At 44.8% G+C, this 20,000-nt stretch overlaps 1 protein-coding gene across 19 annotated transcripts in view; it reads right to left on the bottom strand.

The window, feature by feature from the left end:
• The window catches only part of mmd (disintegrin and metalloproteinase domain-containing protein mind-meld), a 44,319-nt gene that overhangs the window by 13,279 nt on the left and 11,040 nt on the right, over positions 1-20,000 (bottom strand). For 15 of the 19 annotated variants that reach the window (XM_025299172.1, XM_019840904.2, XM_025299173.1 and 12 more), the window contains 17 exons: positions 13,181-13,231; positions 10,407-10,555; positions 10,177-10,233; positions 9,998-10,077; positions 9,708-9,777; positions 8,897-9,043; positions 8,191-8,394; positions 7,984-8,058; positions 7,704-7,876; positions 7,308-7,477; positions 6,960-7,123; positions 6,621-6,788; positions 6,061-6,365; positions 5,565-5,684; positions 5,158-5,233; positions 4,912-5,007; positions 4,542-4,698 (listed from right to left, as the gene is read on the bottom strand). In XM_025299172.1, the coding sequence (XP_025154957.1) occupies positions 4,542-4,698; positions 4,912-5,007; positions 5,158-5,233; positions 5,565-5,684; positions 6,061-6,365; positions 6,621-6,788; positions 6,960-7,123; positions 7,308-7,477; positions 7,704-7,876; positions 7,984-8,058; positions 8,191-8,394; positions 8,897-9,043; positions 9,708-9,777; positions 9,998-10,077; positions 10,177-10,233; positions 10,407-10,555; positions 13,181-13,231 (2,262 nt within the window). Of the gene's footprint in view, positions 1-2,248; positions 2,352-4,541; positions 4,699-4,911; positions 5,008-5,157; positions 5,234-5,564; positions 5,685-6,060; positions 6,366-6,620; positions 6,789-6,959; positions 7,124-7,307; positions 7,478-7,703; positions 7,877-7,983; positions 8,059-8,190; positions 8,395-8,896; positions 9,044-9,707; positions 9,778-9,997; positions 10,078-10,176; positions 10,234-10,406; positions 10,556-13,180; positions 13,232-20,000 lie in introns of all 19 variants that reach the window. The other 4 variants (XM_025299178.1, XM_025299180.1, XM_025299179.1 and 1 more) reach the window with 3 other exon arrangements.

Raw genomic sequence — 20,000 nt, 5'->3', positions numbered from 1 at the left:
GTGGAATTGTGCCGTTTAGTTAAGTAAGAATCTGCAAGTTTGAGGTTACGGAGTTTCGTAATCCGAGTAATGTCCGACAGGTACGTTAGTGATAGTCTTTCAGAGTTTTGATTCTCGGATTTCGTGATTCACACTCGTATCTCAATACTCAAATACCTAAAATTTTAATTATCTAAGAATCCTACATAAGTGATCGAAAGAAAATAAAAATCCGCAGCATCTCTTTTACAGCATCTATGGATCCAACAATCTGAAGATGTATAAAAAGATCCGCGGACTTGAAAATTCAAAGATCATATAGTTATAGAACTCTGTCCGCATATTCTATTTGGAAAAAGGCAGCTTCCTTCAACCTTTTCGGGATTTCGAATATCTCTTTTTCTTCTTCGACATAATTATAAGAGTTGAACTAAATGGTGAATAAACATCTACACGTCTCCGTGAACAATTATCGAGCAAATAAGTCTTGTTTTTTAACGTCGTCGAAACATTGACCTTTCCGTGAAGTGTCCCAGTGAGAAGACTCCCAAAAAACCAATCGTACTAATTTGCAAGCGCCCATCAAGTTGCACACAGTTATTGATAATTGACGATATCCGATAGGTTTTTCGCTAATCAGCCTTTTTCATGCTTTCATAGGACATACAAGCAGCTGGCACATTGTATAACTTCTTTGATGCTTGCCTTTTGAGGGACGACCAAAAATTTCAACGATAATATCTCTTTCGTTATTTAACATGATTTGCCTGAAGCTTCTCCTAACATTTCGCTTCTTGCGAAACAAAATTCATTAGTCATCTAGTAATTTTTAAGTCGGCGAAAGCAATGTATATATTGGATTCAAAGTAACACAGGACACTGACTAGTTTGTACGAATTTTAAAATATACATTTCTGCCAACTTTTTGTTTACTCAACCAAATAATTTTGTTAAAATTTTTTTAATTATCAATTTTTTTTAATTTTTTTTTAATTTTAATTTTACGATCTTCTGTTGTCCCTCGAAACGCGACGGTCACTAAGATCAAGATTTTTGCCCGAATAGCATAGTCACGATCATAAATCACTATGCCACGAGCACATCCATAGCACACCACATAGTGACAATATTATTTTTATGTATGTAGGCGTGTGTGTGTGTGTGTGTGTGTGTGTGTGTGTATGTGTGCGCGTAAATGATATATAATATATATATATATATATATATATATATATATATATTTATTTATTATGTATATGAGCAGCACAGATACAAAATCAACTGCATCCAATTTTCATCCATTTTTCATCAAATATATACACTTGACCTGATAATACGCAACCCACACGGAAATGCAAGCATTAAAAAATACTTGTATCCATATCAGTTAATAACGGTTGATATAATATTGATATGAGAAAAAAGCTCTTGGATATGTATTAAATAAATGGAAATATATTTACTCTAATACGAATAAGAAGTAATCTAAAATTCCAAGTTGCTAGAAATCAGTTACTAGGACATTATTTCAAGTATTTAAGATCCAAGTAATTTAAGACGCACGAAACGTATATAATTAATAGCACGATCAGAACCAAGGAGCCTCGAGTCCGTGGCGGAACTATAGGACGACTACGCTCTTTCAAAGAACTTCTTAGTGAGGAATCCGAGATGTGACGTAACTGGGATCTAAGTGAATCAAAAGCTAAAGCGTCAACGATCCAAGAACGCGAGCAATCTAGACTTCAAAACACGCTTAAGAAACTCGAGAGACTTGAGAAATTAAACTGCATTCGGAATTCTCGCAACTCATTATCTAAAAACGTCAAAAATAACCCGAAAGGTAGGGTCCGAATGAACAAGAGAGTAAGGTGACTTTTGGAGCTGGATGCAGTAACTTTTTGTTTCTGTGACTCTCGCGTTTACATATAATAAATAAACATCGAGTAGAATAGGCTAATAAGAGCGAATTGGTCAATCGATCGATATTATGAGAGCATTGATGGCTGCGTGCGATGCCTCCTCCTCCACTTCTACCTCCTCCTCCTCCTCCTCCTCCTCCTCCTCCTCCTCCTCCCCCTCCCCCTCCTCCTCCTCCTCCTCCTCCTCCCTTATCATCATCATCATTATCATCATTATCATCATCATCATCATCATCATCATCATCATCATCATCATCATCATCATCATCATCCAGCTAGTCACGAATTACGACGACGACGACGACGAAGATGACAGGCCTTGATCGGGCGATTTGCTGTTACTGTACCTGTAGCAAATAGCCATTAGTGCAAAACAAACGAAGACGAACGTCACCACACCCACCAGCATCAGTACCAGCCATACCGTAGAGAGATTGTTGTTGGTGCTTCCTGAAACGATCAAGCATTTTGTATCCCGTGCATGCGATGTGTACGCGCATTGACCGACCGTGTACGTTGTCATAATATGCGTGGATGTGTATGTGTCGCGTAGTAGTTGCTCCCTAATAAGCTTCTACATCGTCACTCCAATCGTGAAAGCTTCTAATTCCAAATTAACGGAATATCGACGCGCCGTCATCGTTCCGAATCAATCTCATTGTGCCGACGGTTAAGCAGGACGAATAAGCAATTCTTACACACTTGGAGTGGCGATATTTTATACTGTTGTTAATCAGCTGAATCGACATTATTCAATTTTAAAATATTAACGACCACTTAACCTAAGAGTAAAATTCAGCGGCATGGGTATCTAAAGTAAACACGGATTACGAAATATATCAATTCGGGAATTCAAGAAATTCCAATATCTTAAGCGATTAAAGCCTATCAAACCTTATCCGTAATCATAATTATAATCTCTACACAATCAGAAGAATAACCTACGACCTCTCGAGGGATAAAAGCAGGGATGTCGTGTCCGAAAGGATTGAAAGTACATGAAAGAAGTACATAAAAGGGGATCCTTCCTTCTACGTTGTTTCACCTTTTTCGTTTCGCTTGAAACGAGATCGAACGAGTGTTATCGCACGGAATATATAAAAGATAGGCTCATACACACACACACACACACATACACACACGTCTGATTTTATGTCAGCGCAGCTGATAGTACGAACCCAAAAAGATTCTGACTTTGCTCCTTATCGCGAGTCGAAAGTTAATCGAGACGATCAACTTTCAATGGTAGTATGCACGTTGCTAAAATCGAAAAGGCACAGTAGACTTTCTCCTTATCGGAAACTGCACTACTTTCGGCTAAATCGCTTTCCGTCGAGGGAACAGAGACGATTTAACATCAATCGAATGCGAGATGGGTTTACAAAAGTCATACTTTAATCTTTCACCTGGATGTTTGTCTTTACATCGCGATAATCATCATATTTTTGAGTGAAAAAGAAAATGATTTAATGTTTCGTATCTGTAACGTAGATTAAATATCGCTACGATTTAAATATCCTCCTCTCTAATATAGATGCAATTTTTTTTTTCTTTTTAATATCTTTGTATGTGTGTATGCAGGTGTGTGCAGGTGCGCGCGCGGTGCCTGAATTATGTTAGATTAACACTTCTGCTAATTTGCAAATAATAATTATAACTTTGTTGTAACACACATTTTCTCAGATTAAAAATGACACGATTTAACGGAAACTTACCACGTGCAATCCATCGATAATTATTCATCAACTTATTAAAGAATAAAACATAAACTATATATGTGACTATCGAGACTTATGTGACTTATGTGACTATCGAGTATTTCATATTTATATCACATTCTTAAATCCTACAATTAATGGAAACTTGAGTTTATCAGTCGTTCCAGCTCACTTTTTCACTTTTGCAACATGATGATGTATATATTATATCGCAATATAATTACACAATAATGTGATCACAAATAACGTTTATCTATATAAACGATACATACATACATATATACATATATATATATATATATATATATATATATATATATATCCATATCGATGTCTCAATTCAACAAAGTATAACAAAGTGATGTATACATTTCCCACGTATCGTTTTAAATTGAGATCCACATCAGACATTGGGTTACTTGAACATTTTCAAGTATCTCTTGCAAGAATTGACAATGCGAAATGTTCAAAATTGTGATACGGAAGAAAAGAAATCCTTCGTCTTTAGGTTATACATATTTTATACTTATACCGAACGTGTCTTTTCGACGGTTTGTCGTCCTTTCGAATAGAGTCATCGACATGAAAACGATCAATGATCGTAAATGAGCGATAAACTGCTTATATCATCAGATTTCTCTCTCATGCATTTAATCCTGTAGAAAGTACACACGTACACATACGATAAGCAGGTGGTTCGGACATTCGTTGGAATTGCAAACGTTTCAATGATCCGAATCGTCACACACGGCCCGTGTGTTTGCTAGAGCATGTGTTTGCATTAGCAATATCGAAGCGCGGGAAATCTCTCGCGCGGAAGAAAACAAACGGTATCCTACTTTTATCCTTCAATTCAATCAGTGAATCGTGAAAAAAATCATATACAAATCAAATCGTATGATGAATCACAATCATGACTTACCGTAGGGGGTCTCTTTCTTCTCCAGTTTCGGATCAGCTTTACTGACTACTTCGACGCTAGGTGTCGTCGGCGTCACCGTCGGGATATATTGCTCTATGGAACAGTCCGGCCCGCTCCAACCGGGAAAACAATAACACTTGTTGACGTTCGTACACACCTACGAGACAAGACAACTTTGAGGAACGACATGTACTCGCGCGATTCAACGTAATTCAACAGATGACGTAAATCAACCGGGTCAGATACGGATACGGTACGATATATTATTCTCTCCTACTCTCTCGTCAAACACAGTCCTCGTACACAGTCACGAGGAGACGATAGAGAGCTATAATGCAATTGTAACCAACGCGCGACGGTACGGACTTACGCCATTTCCGGAGCATTCGCTGTTGTCGTGGTTACTCGGGCATTTCTCTTGATCAATGTGTGGAAACAAGCTAGTGCATGTCTGATTCACGCAAATCTGAAATGAACAAGAACAAGATCAGTCAGCACGTGACGTCGGCACGAAGATGCACCAAGCATCTTCTTTTTGTTTTGTTGTGAAATAGCTATTCTACGAGAGGCTCGCTTGACTTTGAGAGACACAAGATCCCATATAGATTCTAATTACCAAATTGTCACCGCACGATGTACCATCACGGACCAACCCTGGCATATCCGGTCCGTCCACTTTCCCGGTCGTCGCTCTTAAAAATGGCGACCATTGAGTTGCATGATTCACGTCATTTTTTAGTTATGTAAATAATTGAAATTAACACAATATTACATTTTCATCGTACGAAATGTGCTATGTTAAATACTGATAACTGAGTGACGATAACTGAGCTCGTGAGGCTTCGCGTGGTGATTTGCGTCGAAGGCGTCAAGACGACGATCGTTTAACCTTGTAAACTACGATACAAACGAAAAGTAGTCACGAAAAGAAGAGAGAGTATGTTTTGCTCGCGAAAAGCTTGATGAATTTTTCGACCTCCGAGCACAGTGACCTATCTTGTCTTAAGACGTTGGATCACTCACTTGCACTCGTATTCCTGGCTCTTGATGGAAATTATAGTTCGGGAATAAAAGTCTTTCATCCCATCGATAATCGGTTGCTTGCTTCCTTGCTGACACTGAAGGGATCCGCAACGAACGTTCCTGAAGAAGCAAAACGTCTCTCTCTTTCTCTCTCTCTCTCGCGCTCTCGCGCTCTCTCTCTCTCTCTCTCTCTCTCTCTTTTTCCCTCTCTCTCTCTCTCTCTCTCTCTCTCTCTCTCTTTCTCTTTCTCTCTCTCTCTCTCTCTCTCTCTCTCTCTCTCTCCCGTTTCGACTCGATATCGGATAAGCATCGTTTAAACGTTCAAGACCACCAATGAAATGGAATGGAGATTGTGTGTCGTTGTTCGCGCTGACGATAAGGAGAGATTTCCACAGAGAGAGAGAGAGAGAGAGAGAGAGAGAGAGAGAGAGAGAGAGAGAGAGAATCGCGTGTGTCCGTGAGGATTACGATGAGAAGAAAGTGGTCTTATACTCACTCGGCCTCGCACTTGATCAAGTGACCGGTCGCGTCGGTGCCGCAGTGGCCGTTGATGGAGCCCTTGGAATTGAATTGCTCGAAGCACTGCTTGTCAGCGGCGATTCCGCCGTAACCCCAGACCTGCTCGCACTGCAGATCCAAAGCTGGGCACACCCCGTTGAAACAGTGGCCGGCGTTGTTTGAGCACGGGTTACCGTTCTTCTTATAGACGTCCGGTGGACACTGGCCGGTGTCGCCGGAGCACACTTCCGGTAGATCGCACTCGTTCGTCGACTCGCGGCAAACGACACCGCGAGCTCGGAGCTGCAGAGTTTCGTCGCAAAAAAGGTCCAAGTTTTGATACGAGAAACGGCTTCGGGAGCAGTAGACGACTATCGTCTCGTTAGTGCGCTAATGCTTGTGCGTGCGTGGCTTGTGCCATGCACTGGGTCTTTTACTTCTTCACGCTCGAAACGAGATTCGAGATACGATTCTCACGGAATTCTTACATAGAATGTTTGTCAATTCGTCGAGATTCGCGTCGAGGTTCGCAGGTGTTTTCTTCTTATTTACTCTTACCTTGCAATCGCTGCAACAAGGGCCGGTCGCGCATTCGGCCTCCGTCGTCAATTTGCAGGTGATGGGATCGCAACAAGGATCGAGCTCGTGGCACTCGTCGATCGATCCGCAGTCGCATTGTTCCCCGTCGTCGATTACCCTGTTACCGCATGATCTCCTGACCTCCAACTATTCCCAAAAAAAAAGATTCGATCGATTACCAGGCCAGTTTGAATTTGAGACGAACTTTCGTCTCGCTCTAATTCGCTCTAATTCGCTCGGAGAGTCGACTTTAGCTGCGAGCTCTTCTTTCACTCATTTCTTTTCTTTTCTTTTTTTTTTTCTTTAATCGTGATTTACCTCGTTTGGCTTGTTAAAAAGGCAAAAGGCGTGGCCGCTCTTCAAGGTTTCTATATACTCCGTTTTACTGCACTCGGAAAACTTGTACGGCTGAACGTTCTCCAGACCGACGATGGATTGAGCCATGATGCATCCGTGCCAATCGCGGCAGTTGCAGTCATTCTCTGGAATTGTTCAACGTCCCAACTTTGTTCACACACGTTCACACACGTTCACACACACACACACACACACACACACACTCTCTCTCTCTCTCTCTCTCTCTCTCTCTCTCGCTCTCTTTCTACTAATCGCAGTCGGTTAAATCATATCGGAAATGAAACAGATATAAATGTATGCGAAACTGACTTCCATCGTCGTGGCTCATGCCGATATTGTGACCGATCATGTGAGCCATGGTACCCGCCAAGAGATGAGGCTCATAAGTGTTCAGATCGACGCTGATTCCTACAGATTTCTGGCTGCACACGGTCGCGGGTATCGCCACTCCGGATTCTCCGCCTGCGAACGTCTCACCCCTGTCATTGTAGAAAAGTACACTTTCGATTAGATTAACGGTCCGTTCAAGTTTCAAGAAAATTCGAAAGGACGAGAGGGAGAAACACGAGAATGAGACACGCGTAAGAGGAAGTATTCAAGAGAAAGAAAGAAGAAAGGAAAAAGGAAAGACACACACATGCACACGAAGCAGAGCACAAAGTAGATTTAACCATACCCGGTTACGGGTACGAGCGATGAACTCACGTGAGCAACTGAGTGGTGTCCTGAGCAACTTGATACATTCTCCGCATCACATAATCGTTAAAGTTTAACAAGGCGAGATCGATTTCCATGCCTTTATCGATTTGCGCCTGGTTGCTGCCCTTCCAAGTTTCGATGTATACGACGGAGACTCTAGTGTTTATCGTACGGAAATACTACGAGGAAATCCAATTTAGCACACGCCCCCAGAGCCGCACTTAAGCAATGTGTACGCGCGCGGCCGCGCTTAAGCGCTAAATGTCGTCGTCGTCGTACTACTCACCAAATCTGCGATATTAGCGACTTGGATGGCATCGTGAACAACCTCGGCTCTGGTGCTACCGTTTCTTTTGTCGAACTGCTCGCAAAAACGCCGAGATTAGACGAGTTCAGATTAGAGATCGGATTACCGTTCGGAATCGGGGACGATTTTAACGAGCGCGCGTAGCCGCCTAGCCGTAGCTCGTCTCGTCGTACCTTTCGTACGTACCATGGCTTTATCGATAATGATGGCAGTTTCGATGTATTTGATTGCTTCACGGACGTCTCTTTTGTATCGATCGGAAGTGGTCTCTGATAGCCCGCGGGTGTGCTTCTGCCGGCGGCTCTTTACACGCCACTCAAGATTTCCCGAGTTAGCGCAGCCTTTGTTAGCTTTTGTTCGGGCTTCAAATATAATGTGAGGATGTTTCTGCTAAAAGAGAGGCCTGCATATAGTTAACATTCGCCGACCATCCAGTCTCGTGCCTGCCACTCCCCACGACTCTGCTCCATTTAATTATAGCGCAGCCTAAACTCCCGAGAAGACGACATGTCTAATCCAGGAATAAAATCACGCGAAATTAACCGGCGCGGAAATTAAAGCCGCCAAAATGAACACTCGGGCGAGTCGGTCTCTCTTATTTCGAGAGACCGACTCGCTCGAGAATCTTGCACTATGTCGCCGCGCAAATTACCAAATTCGCTCCCTCCCCCCCCCCCCCACCGTTCGCCGGGAGATTGTTGAGAATTCGACACGCGCAACTCGATTTATTAGAGAGAGAGAGAGAGAGAGAGAGAGAGAGAGAGAGAGAGAGAACTTGGTGCGCCCGAATTGAATTACACATTGCTACGATATATACAAATAATGCAGCCGTAGCTACGCGCGATCGACTGCAATATCTCACACACAGTTGACGAGAAGCAGTTTGACTGACCGACAAATCGCCGCCGTAGAACGGATGAATGACGAAAGTCTCGTTGCCTAAATGAATGACACCGCTGACACCGTTACACGTGTGAAAAGCAGCGCTAGCCCCTGGATAATCCCTCACAGTGCCGTGATAATAACAATGTTCTATCTCCTGCAAAAAAAAAGTTTAAACAATAACGCACCATCCGGATGAGGTGGTGTCAGGTGGCGATGCGAAACTCGGCCTGGATTGCTCGAGATTATTTTTACATTTAAGTATCACGTGAGTTTGGAACTTTATCATATTTTTCGTGCGCGCGCGCGACGCTCTGCTTATGTCTGCTTAACGAGCGGCCAAATAATGCACGCGGCGCTTGTTCGGCACGCTTCTTTTTCACACTTCTTCTTCTTCTTCTTCTTTTCCCCTCTGTTTCCGCAAACCGCGCGCAAGAATTGTACGCCGATTGACCCACGTGTGTCCCCCACCACATGGTGCGAAAATAACTCGCGACACCGCAGCAACCGCCTTCTTTTTTTTCGCTTTTTTTTTTTTCTATTTTCCTCAACTCGACCTTTAGAGCTGCCGCATTGCTCATCATGCCGCGCGCGCATCACCATCGCGATAAGCATCGGTGCGACCGGTAGGTAAAGGTGGATTTTCCAGCTAAACTTGATTTAGCAAACACGCGGAACACGCAGAGTGGAGCTAACTACGCAAACGATTAACGAGACGAATCTTCGTTAACGCGTTGGCGCGTTTGAGCGGGTTTGAGACACGTGAACACCCAAATGTTGTGTATTTATTATTTTACCGCATCGCGTCCGGGATGCCTTACCTGCTTAGACATTTGTTCCGCGTCGTTATCTAAAAAGTCTTTCTGAATAAGGTTCGGAGCTAAAAGTTGCCTGCAACAAAAGCAACGTAAACTTCAAATCTTTGTAAAAATGTGTCAGCCTACGGGGGTTTCCTCTGTACAGTATCACACGCAGTTTTTGAAATTCTTCCGAGGGGAGGTGGGGGGAAAGAGAGGAAGAAAGAAAAGAACGTCAATGTAGGCTATGTTTCAACTAGAGTTTGTAACTAGAATTAAAGTAAAGTTTAGTAATATTAATCGAAGGAACTTACGTATTTAATTCTAAATCTAGGCGAAATTTGTGATTAAAGGCCTTGATCAATAGGGACGTCCGATGAAAGTGCCTCCCTGTCTAGAAATGCCAGCAGCCGCGATTAATCTTCCGTTCATCTCACGTTACGTTGACACTTAATTAATTATTTTAAAGAAGCGTGTCTATCGCAAAACTTACTCTCATTCTGCCTCTAGAATTTTGATATCCTCCGTCTCCGTAACCTCTTTGAGGATACTGAATTGCAACAAAGACAACAATTAATCATTAATCGTTTTTAAGGCGTGTAAGGATAAGTAATATCGCTCTCGGTCGGCTGACGAAAAATTCCACACGGCGCGGCGAACAGCGCGAGAAGGGACCGGGGGAGGGCGTAAAAGTAGACAGCGCGGTACAGCGCGCGATTTTACCTTCGAGACGCCGACTTCTCTCGTGGATATCCCCATTTTCTCGTGATGCCGTAGCTGCACCGGATAGATGATCTGATAGAAATGGCCGCCGATATTTCGTACTAGCTCCTGGTTTTGTCGATATTCGCGTAGTAGTCGTTCGACCTCACCTGAAATCAATTTCCACGTTCAATTGAACGCCTTAATTTCAGCCCCCCCTCCCCCCTCCCCCTCCCCCCTCCTGCCCAGCTCCTGCGCGCCGCCCTCTCGCGCTTCCCTGCGATCTCTAATTTCATCTTGAATGAACATTCGGGCGAACATTCATTGTGGGTGCCGTAAACCGACGGCGAAATTTCGCGCTGTCGCCATTAACGTCCCTCCCGAAAACCGCCAGCATCGAGATTTCGGTACGTACGGTATAACAATACGGTATAATAATAACGGCGGTGACGACGCGTAAGACGACTCTATTCCTTCCTCCTGCGCCTCCGTCCCTCTTTCACCTGTGTGTTAACTCTTTCAATCACTCGCTCAGACTCGATTTCGATTTTGCCCGAGTGAAAGCGGCGGGACTCTTCCTCTGCGGGCTGACGCGGCGGCGGGCGCGGGCGGTTCTACGCGACACACATCTGCCATTCACACAAAATATTCTGCAAAATATCACACGTTTTCACACGTCTTTTACGCGCGATGTTCACGACGGGAAATACGTTTTACGGGTTACGTTTTCAAGCCGCGCGCCAGCGCGATTAAAACGTTTCAAATGGCCGTCGATTTAAAACTGTAGAACCGTCAGTCAGACGCAATTTATAAGTTCAAAATTATCGCCGCATTTCCACCGTCTCCATGCACAGGCGCTCCTCGAGCAATTTGTATTCTTCATCGACATTTTCCCCTATGTCCGCGCTCGTCCGCATAGTCGCGAGAGGTGCCGCTAGAGCACCTTGCATGTTGGAGAATTGCCATTATTCAGATCGACAATAGATATCGATCGCGTTGCCGAGTGCTTCTCTGGACCGATGCTGACTCTGCCATCCCGCCGTGAGTCCCGTTCCGTGCCCTTATTTCGAGAAGTTTGCGCGCGATTCCACGAATTCAATTTCTATCCACTCTTCAGCGTCGCCCAAACACGCCGAGATTACTCGCCGATTAATTTACCAGCGCTTCGCGCTGCGAAACCCCGACGCCCCGGCGGCGATTACCTCCCTCCGCCCTCCGCCCTCCGCCCTCCGCCCTCCCCCGCAGAAACGTCGCGCGAGTACTCTGCGCAAATTGCGATTAATTCAGCCGACAGTCACGACGGACATCGTTATGTTTCACCTCGCCCGGTGACGCTCGTTACATGTCGCGCGCGCGTGGAAACTCGCCCGGTGGTTTCGATTTTCCGTCAGAAATTTCTGACATCCTCCATCCCTAACCCTCCATCCGCGGAAGGAAAGGCATATCGTCGCGGCGCGATTTTCGAGGAATTTCTCAGACACTCAAATTCTAGGATCACTCGGATCGCATTCCTTCTACGCGTTCATTGAATTTTATGCACGATATATGCAACACACACACACACACGCACACACACGATATATCACCGGTACCGCTTCAGACTTTAGCAGACGTATGATTAAACTCTTTAATCCTTCGAATCTCTCCTCCAAAAATTTTCGCCCTTAGACCGCATCCAGCGCACATGTATGTATGCACGTGCGCGCACAGCGCCATGTTACACCGAGTTACGACTTTCGATTCCAAAATTAATTAAGTTACAAAATTGAATTTCCGAATAAACAACAGAGACGTTCAAATGGCATGTGAAATTGAATTGAATCTCGTGTAACGTTGCGTACTATTGCTGCTTACTCGTGTACGCTCAACGCTCTCCGCTTTAGATCCTAATCCCTAATTAAGCCGCTTAATTCCTCGAATCCTGCAGCCGACGTGGCGCCGAAATACATCACGTAAAATTTTCTCGGCTTTCGCACCAACTACAGTAGGTTGAACGAATGAATTCGCGCTGAGATGTCTCGAAATTTTTCCATGCCCGCAAACTCTCTCTCTCTCTCTCTCTCTCTCTCTCTCTCTCTCTCTCTCTCTCTCTCTCTCTCTCGCTCGAGCCAGAGAGATTTTCCCATTACACGATCGTAATATCTAGCCAGGCCAGGATTCGCACCCACTGTGCTCTATCCCGGTGCATTGTCTCCGTCTAAAATGTAATCCAATTTAAGTTTCGCGTTTCCGACCAATCAACGGTGTTGACTTAACAATAAACCGCTCGAGGATTTGTCGTATCCTCGAGGATCAAGTTTCTAACGAAAGTGCTGCATTGCGGTCCTTCCACTTTACGGGGTGTAGGTTTGTTTACGCAGAACCTCGTGCGCCGCGCGTTATCCCGCGTTAACCATCGCGCAATTGCGCAAAGAGATTGTGGTGACTAGTCTTCCGCTAATTTTTCCCACCGCCTGTTACGAAAGAAAGAAAGAAGAAAAAAAGAAACAAAGTCTACTTTAAGCGTGCAAATGATAATATTGAGATAAAACCCTTTGTTTGTTTTATGAGAGAGCGCAGAAACAGTCTTAATGTACACGAATTGATTAATCCCGTAAATAATTCCCGTTCAGAGTCTCGCCCATTGAACTTCGGCGGCCTTATAAATTAGCTCATTACACTTTAAACGATTCAGTCGTCAGTCATTGTGAGTTATTAACGTCACTAACGCTCATTAACGTTTAACGGTGTGTACCGACAATAATGTCGTGTAAATATTACGATGGTATCCGCCGATGATGTGTCTTCCAACTTACCAACGGGAGTTTCTTCGTTCCAAAAGGAATCATCTAAGGTGTAGTCGGCTTCTGAAACAGAAAGGAAGATACTCTGTTGATAAATTAAACATGCCTATCGAGCTTTGGCCATCGACGTAACGAGCCTGTCAACGAGCGATCATGCACAAAAAAGAACAAAGACAATTCTCCACAACAAAGAACCGAGAAAGAGCGAATAAATAAAATGCACATAGAATGTATATAGCCGAACTACTCTTTCTTCTCTTTTTTTTTCCTTTTCACAATAACCAGCCAACAATAACGTTACTGTGAAAAGACGTCAGGAGCGAAAGGATTAACAATAAACCAACGGGGAAGAGGGGAACGTGTTCAGGTATTTCAGTGGTTTAGACTGGGAATTTTAGACGAGCCGAACTTTAGTGAACTTCTCCAAGCAAAGCAAACTCTTTGCCAGCCGTGCTCAAACAAGGAATCGAGGATCAAAAGAACGGAGGATCAAAGGATTTAACATTTAAGAAGCTTAGGGTTCTGGACACCTCGGATCCAAGACGTCAGGATCCAAAGAATCTATCGGACGAGAAGCTTCTTCTTCGCGTAATTTGCGGTAAACTTTAATAGAATTTCAGTCCGGTGATGGTCTCTCAGTCATTTGCTCGGCCGAGTGTTACGGTGCTTTGGAAAGAGAGAGAGGGAGAGAGAGAGAGAGAGAGAGAGTGAGAGAGAGAGAGAGAGAGAGAGAGAGAGAGAGAGAGAGAGAGAGAGAGAGAGAGAGAGAGAGAGAAAAGAAAGAAAGAAAAAAAAAGAACAGAAGAAGAGGAGGAATTAAGCGTGCATTTAAATATTCTCTTTAAAAGCTAGTCTCTAATATTTCTCTCATTCTTCGTCCATACTGAGTTTTCACGACAGCCAAGAATACACATTCTCTCAGCCTGAATAAATTTTCCTCACGACTCACGCTCGAAACATACTATTTATATACCGTAACAGATATCGTAACAGAGCAAAGAGGCAATGACTACCAATGATGGACTATTGTGATGGAATATTGTAACATCCTGCGAGAATCCGTTAATTATGCAACTCCGGTTACTCGTCCGATTATTACGTTCGCTCAGCACTCTTTTCTCATCTTTATTCATCTGCACGAAGAGCTAAACTTTCTTTTTTATTCGCACATACATGACGAATAAATAACTTATATTATCCAGACACATGTAAGGCACTCTCTTGCGCTCTCGCGCGGACACAGCTTAATTGCCCGAGTTGTTTCTCTGTTCCCTTGATTGATTGCCGTAAGACAGAGTATTGTGTTCTCCTCTTTCGTCGGAAAGGGATCGCTGTCCGAGCGATCGCGATGGTGCGGTGAGCGTTTCGAGCAATCCGCTCGTAACGCTGGCCGCACCGCTCAAACCGCGCGGCGACGAGCGAGTAAAGATATGATAAAGACGGCGTGGTATATTTGAATTTTTATCCTGCGCAAGGATGAGAATGGATGGCGAAACTTTTTCATTGTCTCGCGTGTGAGCGCACGTGCAGAATTTCTTGCAGTAAAATTCATAAGACGGACGTAGCGAGGATAAAGGGACGGCGGTTTGTACTGGCCTACTTCCGGCAGCGGAGCACAAAAAAATCAGCCCGGGGCGAAGTCGGCCCCGAATGGATCGGAGTCAATGACGGACGGCAGCTCTATAGCGGCGATTCTTAACCCTCGCGAGCCCTTCGGGGCCCTTCGACTGAAACTAGAGCACCACTCGTCGCGACTGAGCGACTTGGTGGAATTTTTCGCACATACATCGTCTACGAAAATATTGTCTATCGTCTCTTACGTATAGATCTCTACATTTTTAAATTCACATCGCTAAATCGAGAAACCGCCGCCAGCTCTTGGGCGTTATCCTTAGCACGATATATTTAATATCGAGGTGTACAAGTTGATTAGCCCTGATTAGAGGAAACGAACGAATTCGAATCGGATTTAAAGTCGAAGTGACGAAAGATGTGTTTTTTCGGAGCTCTCGAAAAATGAAAGAAGTTCGACAGCGTTGCATGAGAAACTTGACAATCATACAAGTTATTTGAAACTCTTACGAGAGTTGGCGGAAAGGTTTCGACATCCAAGTCCCACGTTGTCACCAAGGGGGTCGCAGATGCATATAAAGAATGTTATTAATCGGCGTGAGGTTTGGGCAGGTTCGAGCACGTAAATACAGAAAAAAGCGAAAGATTTAATAACCCCGTTAACAAGATTTCACGATCAAAAGCTCGAGAAATCAGCGGAAGAAACGTGCGAGTTTGGAAAAATGGCCGAAATGGAAGATAAACACGCGAAAGAGAGAGAGAAAGAGAGAGAGAGAGAGAGAGAGAGAGAGAGAGGGCGGAGGGAGGGATGAAAAAATCTCCCTGGGGGAGATTTAGCTAGGTTCTGTCGAAGAGAGAGGTTCACCATGTCGTCTAACAATAGTCATATAACAATCGGTTTATCTAGTGCTCGAAGATTCCCGCTTCGAAGGATCTCGAAATCACCTAAGTTTCAAAGTACACTCGAAAAGGGAATGCAAAAGATTACGCGAGAGTCTCTCGATCGAGACTCGGCTAAACTCGGGCCGGTGTGTCACTGCACCGCGTTGCGCGAAGGATCCAACAATCCAGTTATCTGGCGCTTGGTGTAATTCTCGAAGAAATTCTCAAAATCCGCGGAAGAGCACAAGTTTTCGAACGATAAACGCGAAAAGACGCGATAAGTATATGAGAAAAATTAAAGATTCCCGGAGGGAGAAGGAGGAGCGGGGGGGGGGCGGTGCAGCAAGTTGTCAACTGAACAGTGTATTGTCGTATACGGTATTGAACAGTTGATTTATCTAGGGCTCAAAGATGTTCTCCAAAGTAATCTAAAATAATCACAATTTTCAAAATATATTCGCGCGAAATACACGCGCAAAAGGGCACGCACGATAGAGAGAAATAGGAAAAGAGATAGTCGGACAAACGACAGAAAGGAATGTGAAGAGAGAGAGAGAGAGAGAGAGAGAGAGAGAGAGAGAGAGAGAGAGGGAGGGAGTGATAGAGAGAAGGAGAGAGGAAGAAAGGAGAGAGAGAGAGAGAGAGAGAGAGAGAGAGAGAGAGAGAGAGAGAGAGAGAGTGTGTGTGTGTGTGTGTGTATGTGTGTGTGTGTGAGAGAGAGACAAGGGAGGGAGGGAGTCCTGGGCAAGGTTCGACTAGGTTGGGTTCGGCGGCATTGCATATCCCGGCAGATCTCGCAGGTGCAGGGCGTGGTGCCTTGTCGGCAATATCGATTACAAACCCGGGCGGTTGCGCATTCACGTCGACACGTGGACGTGGACCGGCAGCCAGACTAAATTTGTGTTGCCCTATATTTTAGGTCCCCGCACTCATCTGCCTCTCAAAGATTGATTGCTTTTCCCTCCATTCCTTCCTTTAGCCCTTCTCATTCTCTCTCTCTCTCTCTCTCTCTCTCTCTCTCTCTCTCTCTCTCTCTCTCTCTCTCTCTCTCTCTCTCTCTCTCTCTCTCTCTCTCTCTCTCTCTCTCTTTCTCTCTCTCCCTCTCCCTCTCTCTCTCTCTCTCTCTCTCTCTCTCTCTCTCTCTCTCTCTCTCTCTCTCTCCCCCCCCCCCACCTCTCTCTCTTTCGCTGTCATTTTTCTCTCTCGCATTGTATCTAACGGCACTGTACCGGAGAAGTTACGATACTTCGACGTGATTAAATCGTTAAGGTTCAAATACTTGCAAGCTTGAAAATGCAGGGATCCATAGGAACAATTTCGAGGATATGGACACATCCCGTGATATCAGGATCTACAGATGAAAACACAGTTGGGGAGGATCTGTTCTCTTTTTAAAGAACCAAGAACGGCAAGAAAACGTATTAGCGTAGAAATAATGTCTTTGTATTTTTCAAGCTTTCGCAAAAAGAGCTGGGGCGGCATGCAAAATTAATTAAAATTAACGAGATGGAATTTCCGCAAGTTTGTAAATTATTTGTATTATCACAAATACTTATTACGGGAGAGATACAAAGCTCTAATAAGGGGAGCCAAGGAGCTTAGAAATTTTAGGATGCAAATCTGAGGAATTCGCTGAAGCTGAATTCGCACACGCGTATGCAAGGTACGTGTGTTTCTGGATTTCTAAAATTTCTTAGCCACTCGTTACTGAAAGATAAACTCACCCTCCCTGTCTTCCCCCCCCTCCCCGTTCCCCATGCCCTCGCCACTACCGCTTCGGTCGCCACTAGACGCTTCGCGTCCGTTCCGTTGAATTCATTTCGTACAAAGAGCATGTTACTCGACGCGAGCACCTCAGCGAACATCTTAAACTGCCCTTACTTTTTAAGGCCCTCTTAAGTTTATTGCCGTAGAAGAAAGAAGCGTCGGCTGTCGATTCTTTCACAAGTAAAATTTCTCCCGTCGCTCCCGTCGTATATTGATCTCTTTTTACAGTCGCTGTAAAAGCATTTCCGCAGAGAGCTTTTTTTGGTAAGAAGAAGACGTCCGCGAATTTACGAATCGTCGGTTCTACGATGCTAAGAATGATCTCGCGACCGTAAACTCAAGTGAGCTGGAAGTTCAAAGAGCCAGACGAATCTGAAAATCTGAAAATCTCCAGATCTCTTTGTCAAAGAGATAGAGATCGAGAAGTTATAGATTTAAGAAGCCATAAATTCCACGGAACATCGAAGCAATAATGTATCCAAGTGCTTAAGATTCATTGGCGAGGGAGAAGATCTTCGTCGGGATTTCCCGGCAATCAACTAATTTGTTCGTACGCCTTACGGTACGGCTTACCGATGTGTCGCGTTAAGTCCGGTGTCTCTCGAACACTGAGAGACACTCGGCCGCCGGGTAATAATAATAATCTGCCGATGCGCCGTGAAAAACATAAACCCCTGCCGAAAATCCCGGCGCGCAAAGTAATTTCCTCCGCCGAAATGATCAGCGGCCTTGTCTTCGTCGTGTTCCGCGCGCGCGTCCTGAAATCCCGCGCGATTACGGCCTTAAACCCACGCGCAATCCCAAATCCGCAGCATCCCTCTCTAGACTCAAAGGGTTGCGTCTCCGCTTAATGGAGCCGCGTACGTTCGAGATAAATTGCCGGCGTGGAAATCCTTTTCCTGTGCAAACTATTTATCCCGAAGACCGGCATGGAAACGTTTTCCGATGGGGATGAGAACGAGGGGGCGGTGGCGCCGAGAAGAAAGGAAGACGGTGCGAGAAGGAAAGTGCTCTGTGTGTGAATGGCGGGCCGGTTAAAACACAGCTTCAAACCCCTTCCCGCTTCCGCGTCCTTCCCTCCCAGCATTCCCCTACTACCGTCTAGGTTCTATTTACTCGCTTTTCCTTCGTCTTAATTTCGTCGCGATTCCGCGCGAATTCGAGAATCTCAAGATTTACGAATCCAAAGATCGTCATATCAAAGTTTATCATATCGCCGGGAACTCGAAAATCGATTTTCCGCTTCTGTATTGTCTCGGTGGTACTACTCGGTGCCGCGCGTTAATTGCAAAATTGCGCGATTACATGATGACATTGAGAGGTAAAGCGAAGAATCTAAGATTCCGTCAGTCAAATGATAACGCCGCGTGTCCCTGCCCGCGGGAAGAAGCACGGATATTCGAGATTACGGGTCAAGTCAGTTTAATCCACTGCTAAGAGGATTTTGAAGTGGCAAAAGTGTGCATATGGCATGAGACATTAATCTCAAGAGTGCAAATTAAAAGTGCACAAATTGTTGTTTGCTTCGCAGTGCGACCTTGTTTCTGTGGCGATATCTGTCGCGAGTTTTGATCTTTTATTCGTTCCGTCAACAACTCTTCGCGGCGCGGGGCGTGGGGGGTGGGGCGAGGGAACAGGTCTAGAATCGAATAAATATACAATCAGAAGCGAACGGAGTTTCGCTTTGAATCGCCTACCCTCGCAGAATCTCTTCCTCTCTCTCTCTCTCTCTCTCTCTCTCTCTCTCTCTCTCTCTCTCTCTCTCTCCCCCTCCCTCCCTCCCTCCCTCCCTCCCTCTCCCTCCCTCTCCCTCTCTCTCTCTCTCTCTCTCTCTCTCTCTCTCTCTCTCTCTCTCTCTCTCTCTCTTTCTCTCTCTCTCTCTCACCCTCCCTCCCTCCCTCCCGTGTTTGTCGCAACTGTTTATCTCTTGCATTTATGGAAGATTCACCAACGCCAAGCTGCAAGCTGAACAAATGTGTGCACGACGTCTCGGAAATATCTCCATTCCCTTCCCGTCTACGTTTATGTCTTTGATCAATTTAGAGCGTCGAACGAAAGTTTTCGATCGAGGGAGAAGTGCGCTAGACATCTCCTATTTTTCAACATTTCTACAATATTTTAATAAATGAATCCAAGTGTGTGCGTGCGTGCGTGCGTGCGTGCGTGCGTGCGTGCGTGCGTGCGCGCGCGCGCGTGCGCATGTGTGCGTATTAAAAAGTTGAGTATAAAAGCGACCGAGTCTTAATTCAGGCGTGTCAAAAGGCCTGAAAAATGGCCTTTGCATTTATTAAACGGTAATGAATTAAAAAGGAACTCTATGCCGATAATATAATATTCACATTCTCATATACGCGAGAAAATGAAAAAGATCGTTTCTCAAAGAGATAATTGTCAGTAGTGATCGGCAGGGTCAGAAGTTACTTATAGTAAAATAAAATAAAAGTTCCAACGCAAAGAAGCTGCCGCGTGGTATAAAGGATGTCCAGTGAACAACATGTCAATATGTATTCTTATTTTTATATAATGTCTTGAGACACGTGAGAGCCTCGAGTCCTCTCAGCGGGACATCCCGGCAAAAAAGATACGCCGGCGGCGGCGGCGGCGGCGGCGG

This window comes from Harpegnathos saltator, unplaced genomic scaffold (assembly GCF_003227715.2).
Source record: "Harpegnathos saltator strain DR-91 unplaced genomic scaffold, Hsal_v8.6 scaffold254, whole genome shotgun sequence".
NCBI classification, from domain to species: Eukaryota; Metazoa; Arthropoda; class Insecta; order Hymenoptera; family Formicidae; genus Harpegnathos; species Harpegnathos saltator.
This window is presented reverse-complemented; position numbering and strand designations above follow the sequence as displayed.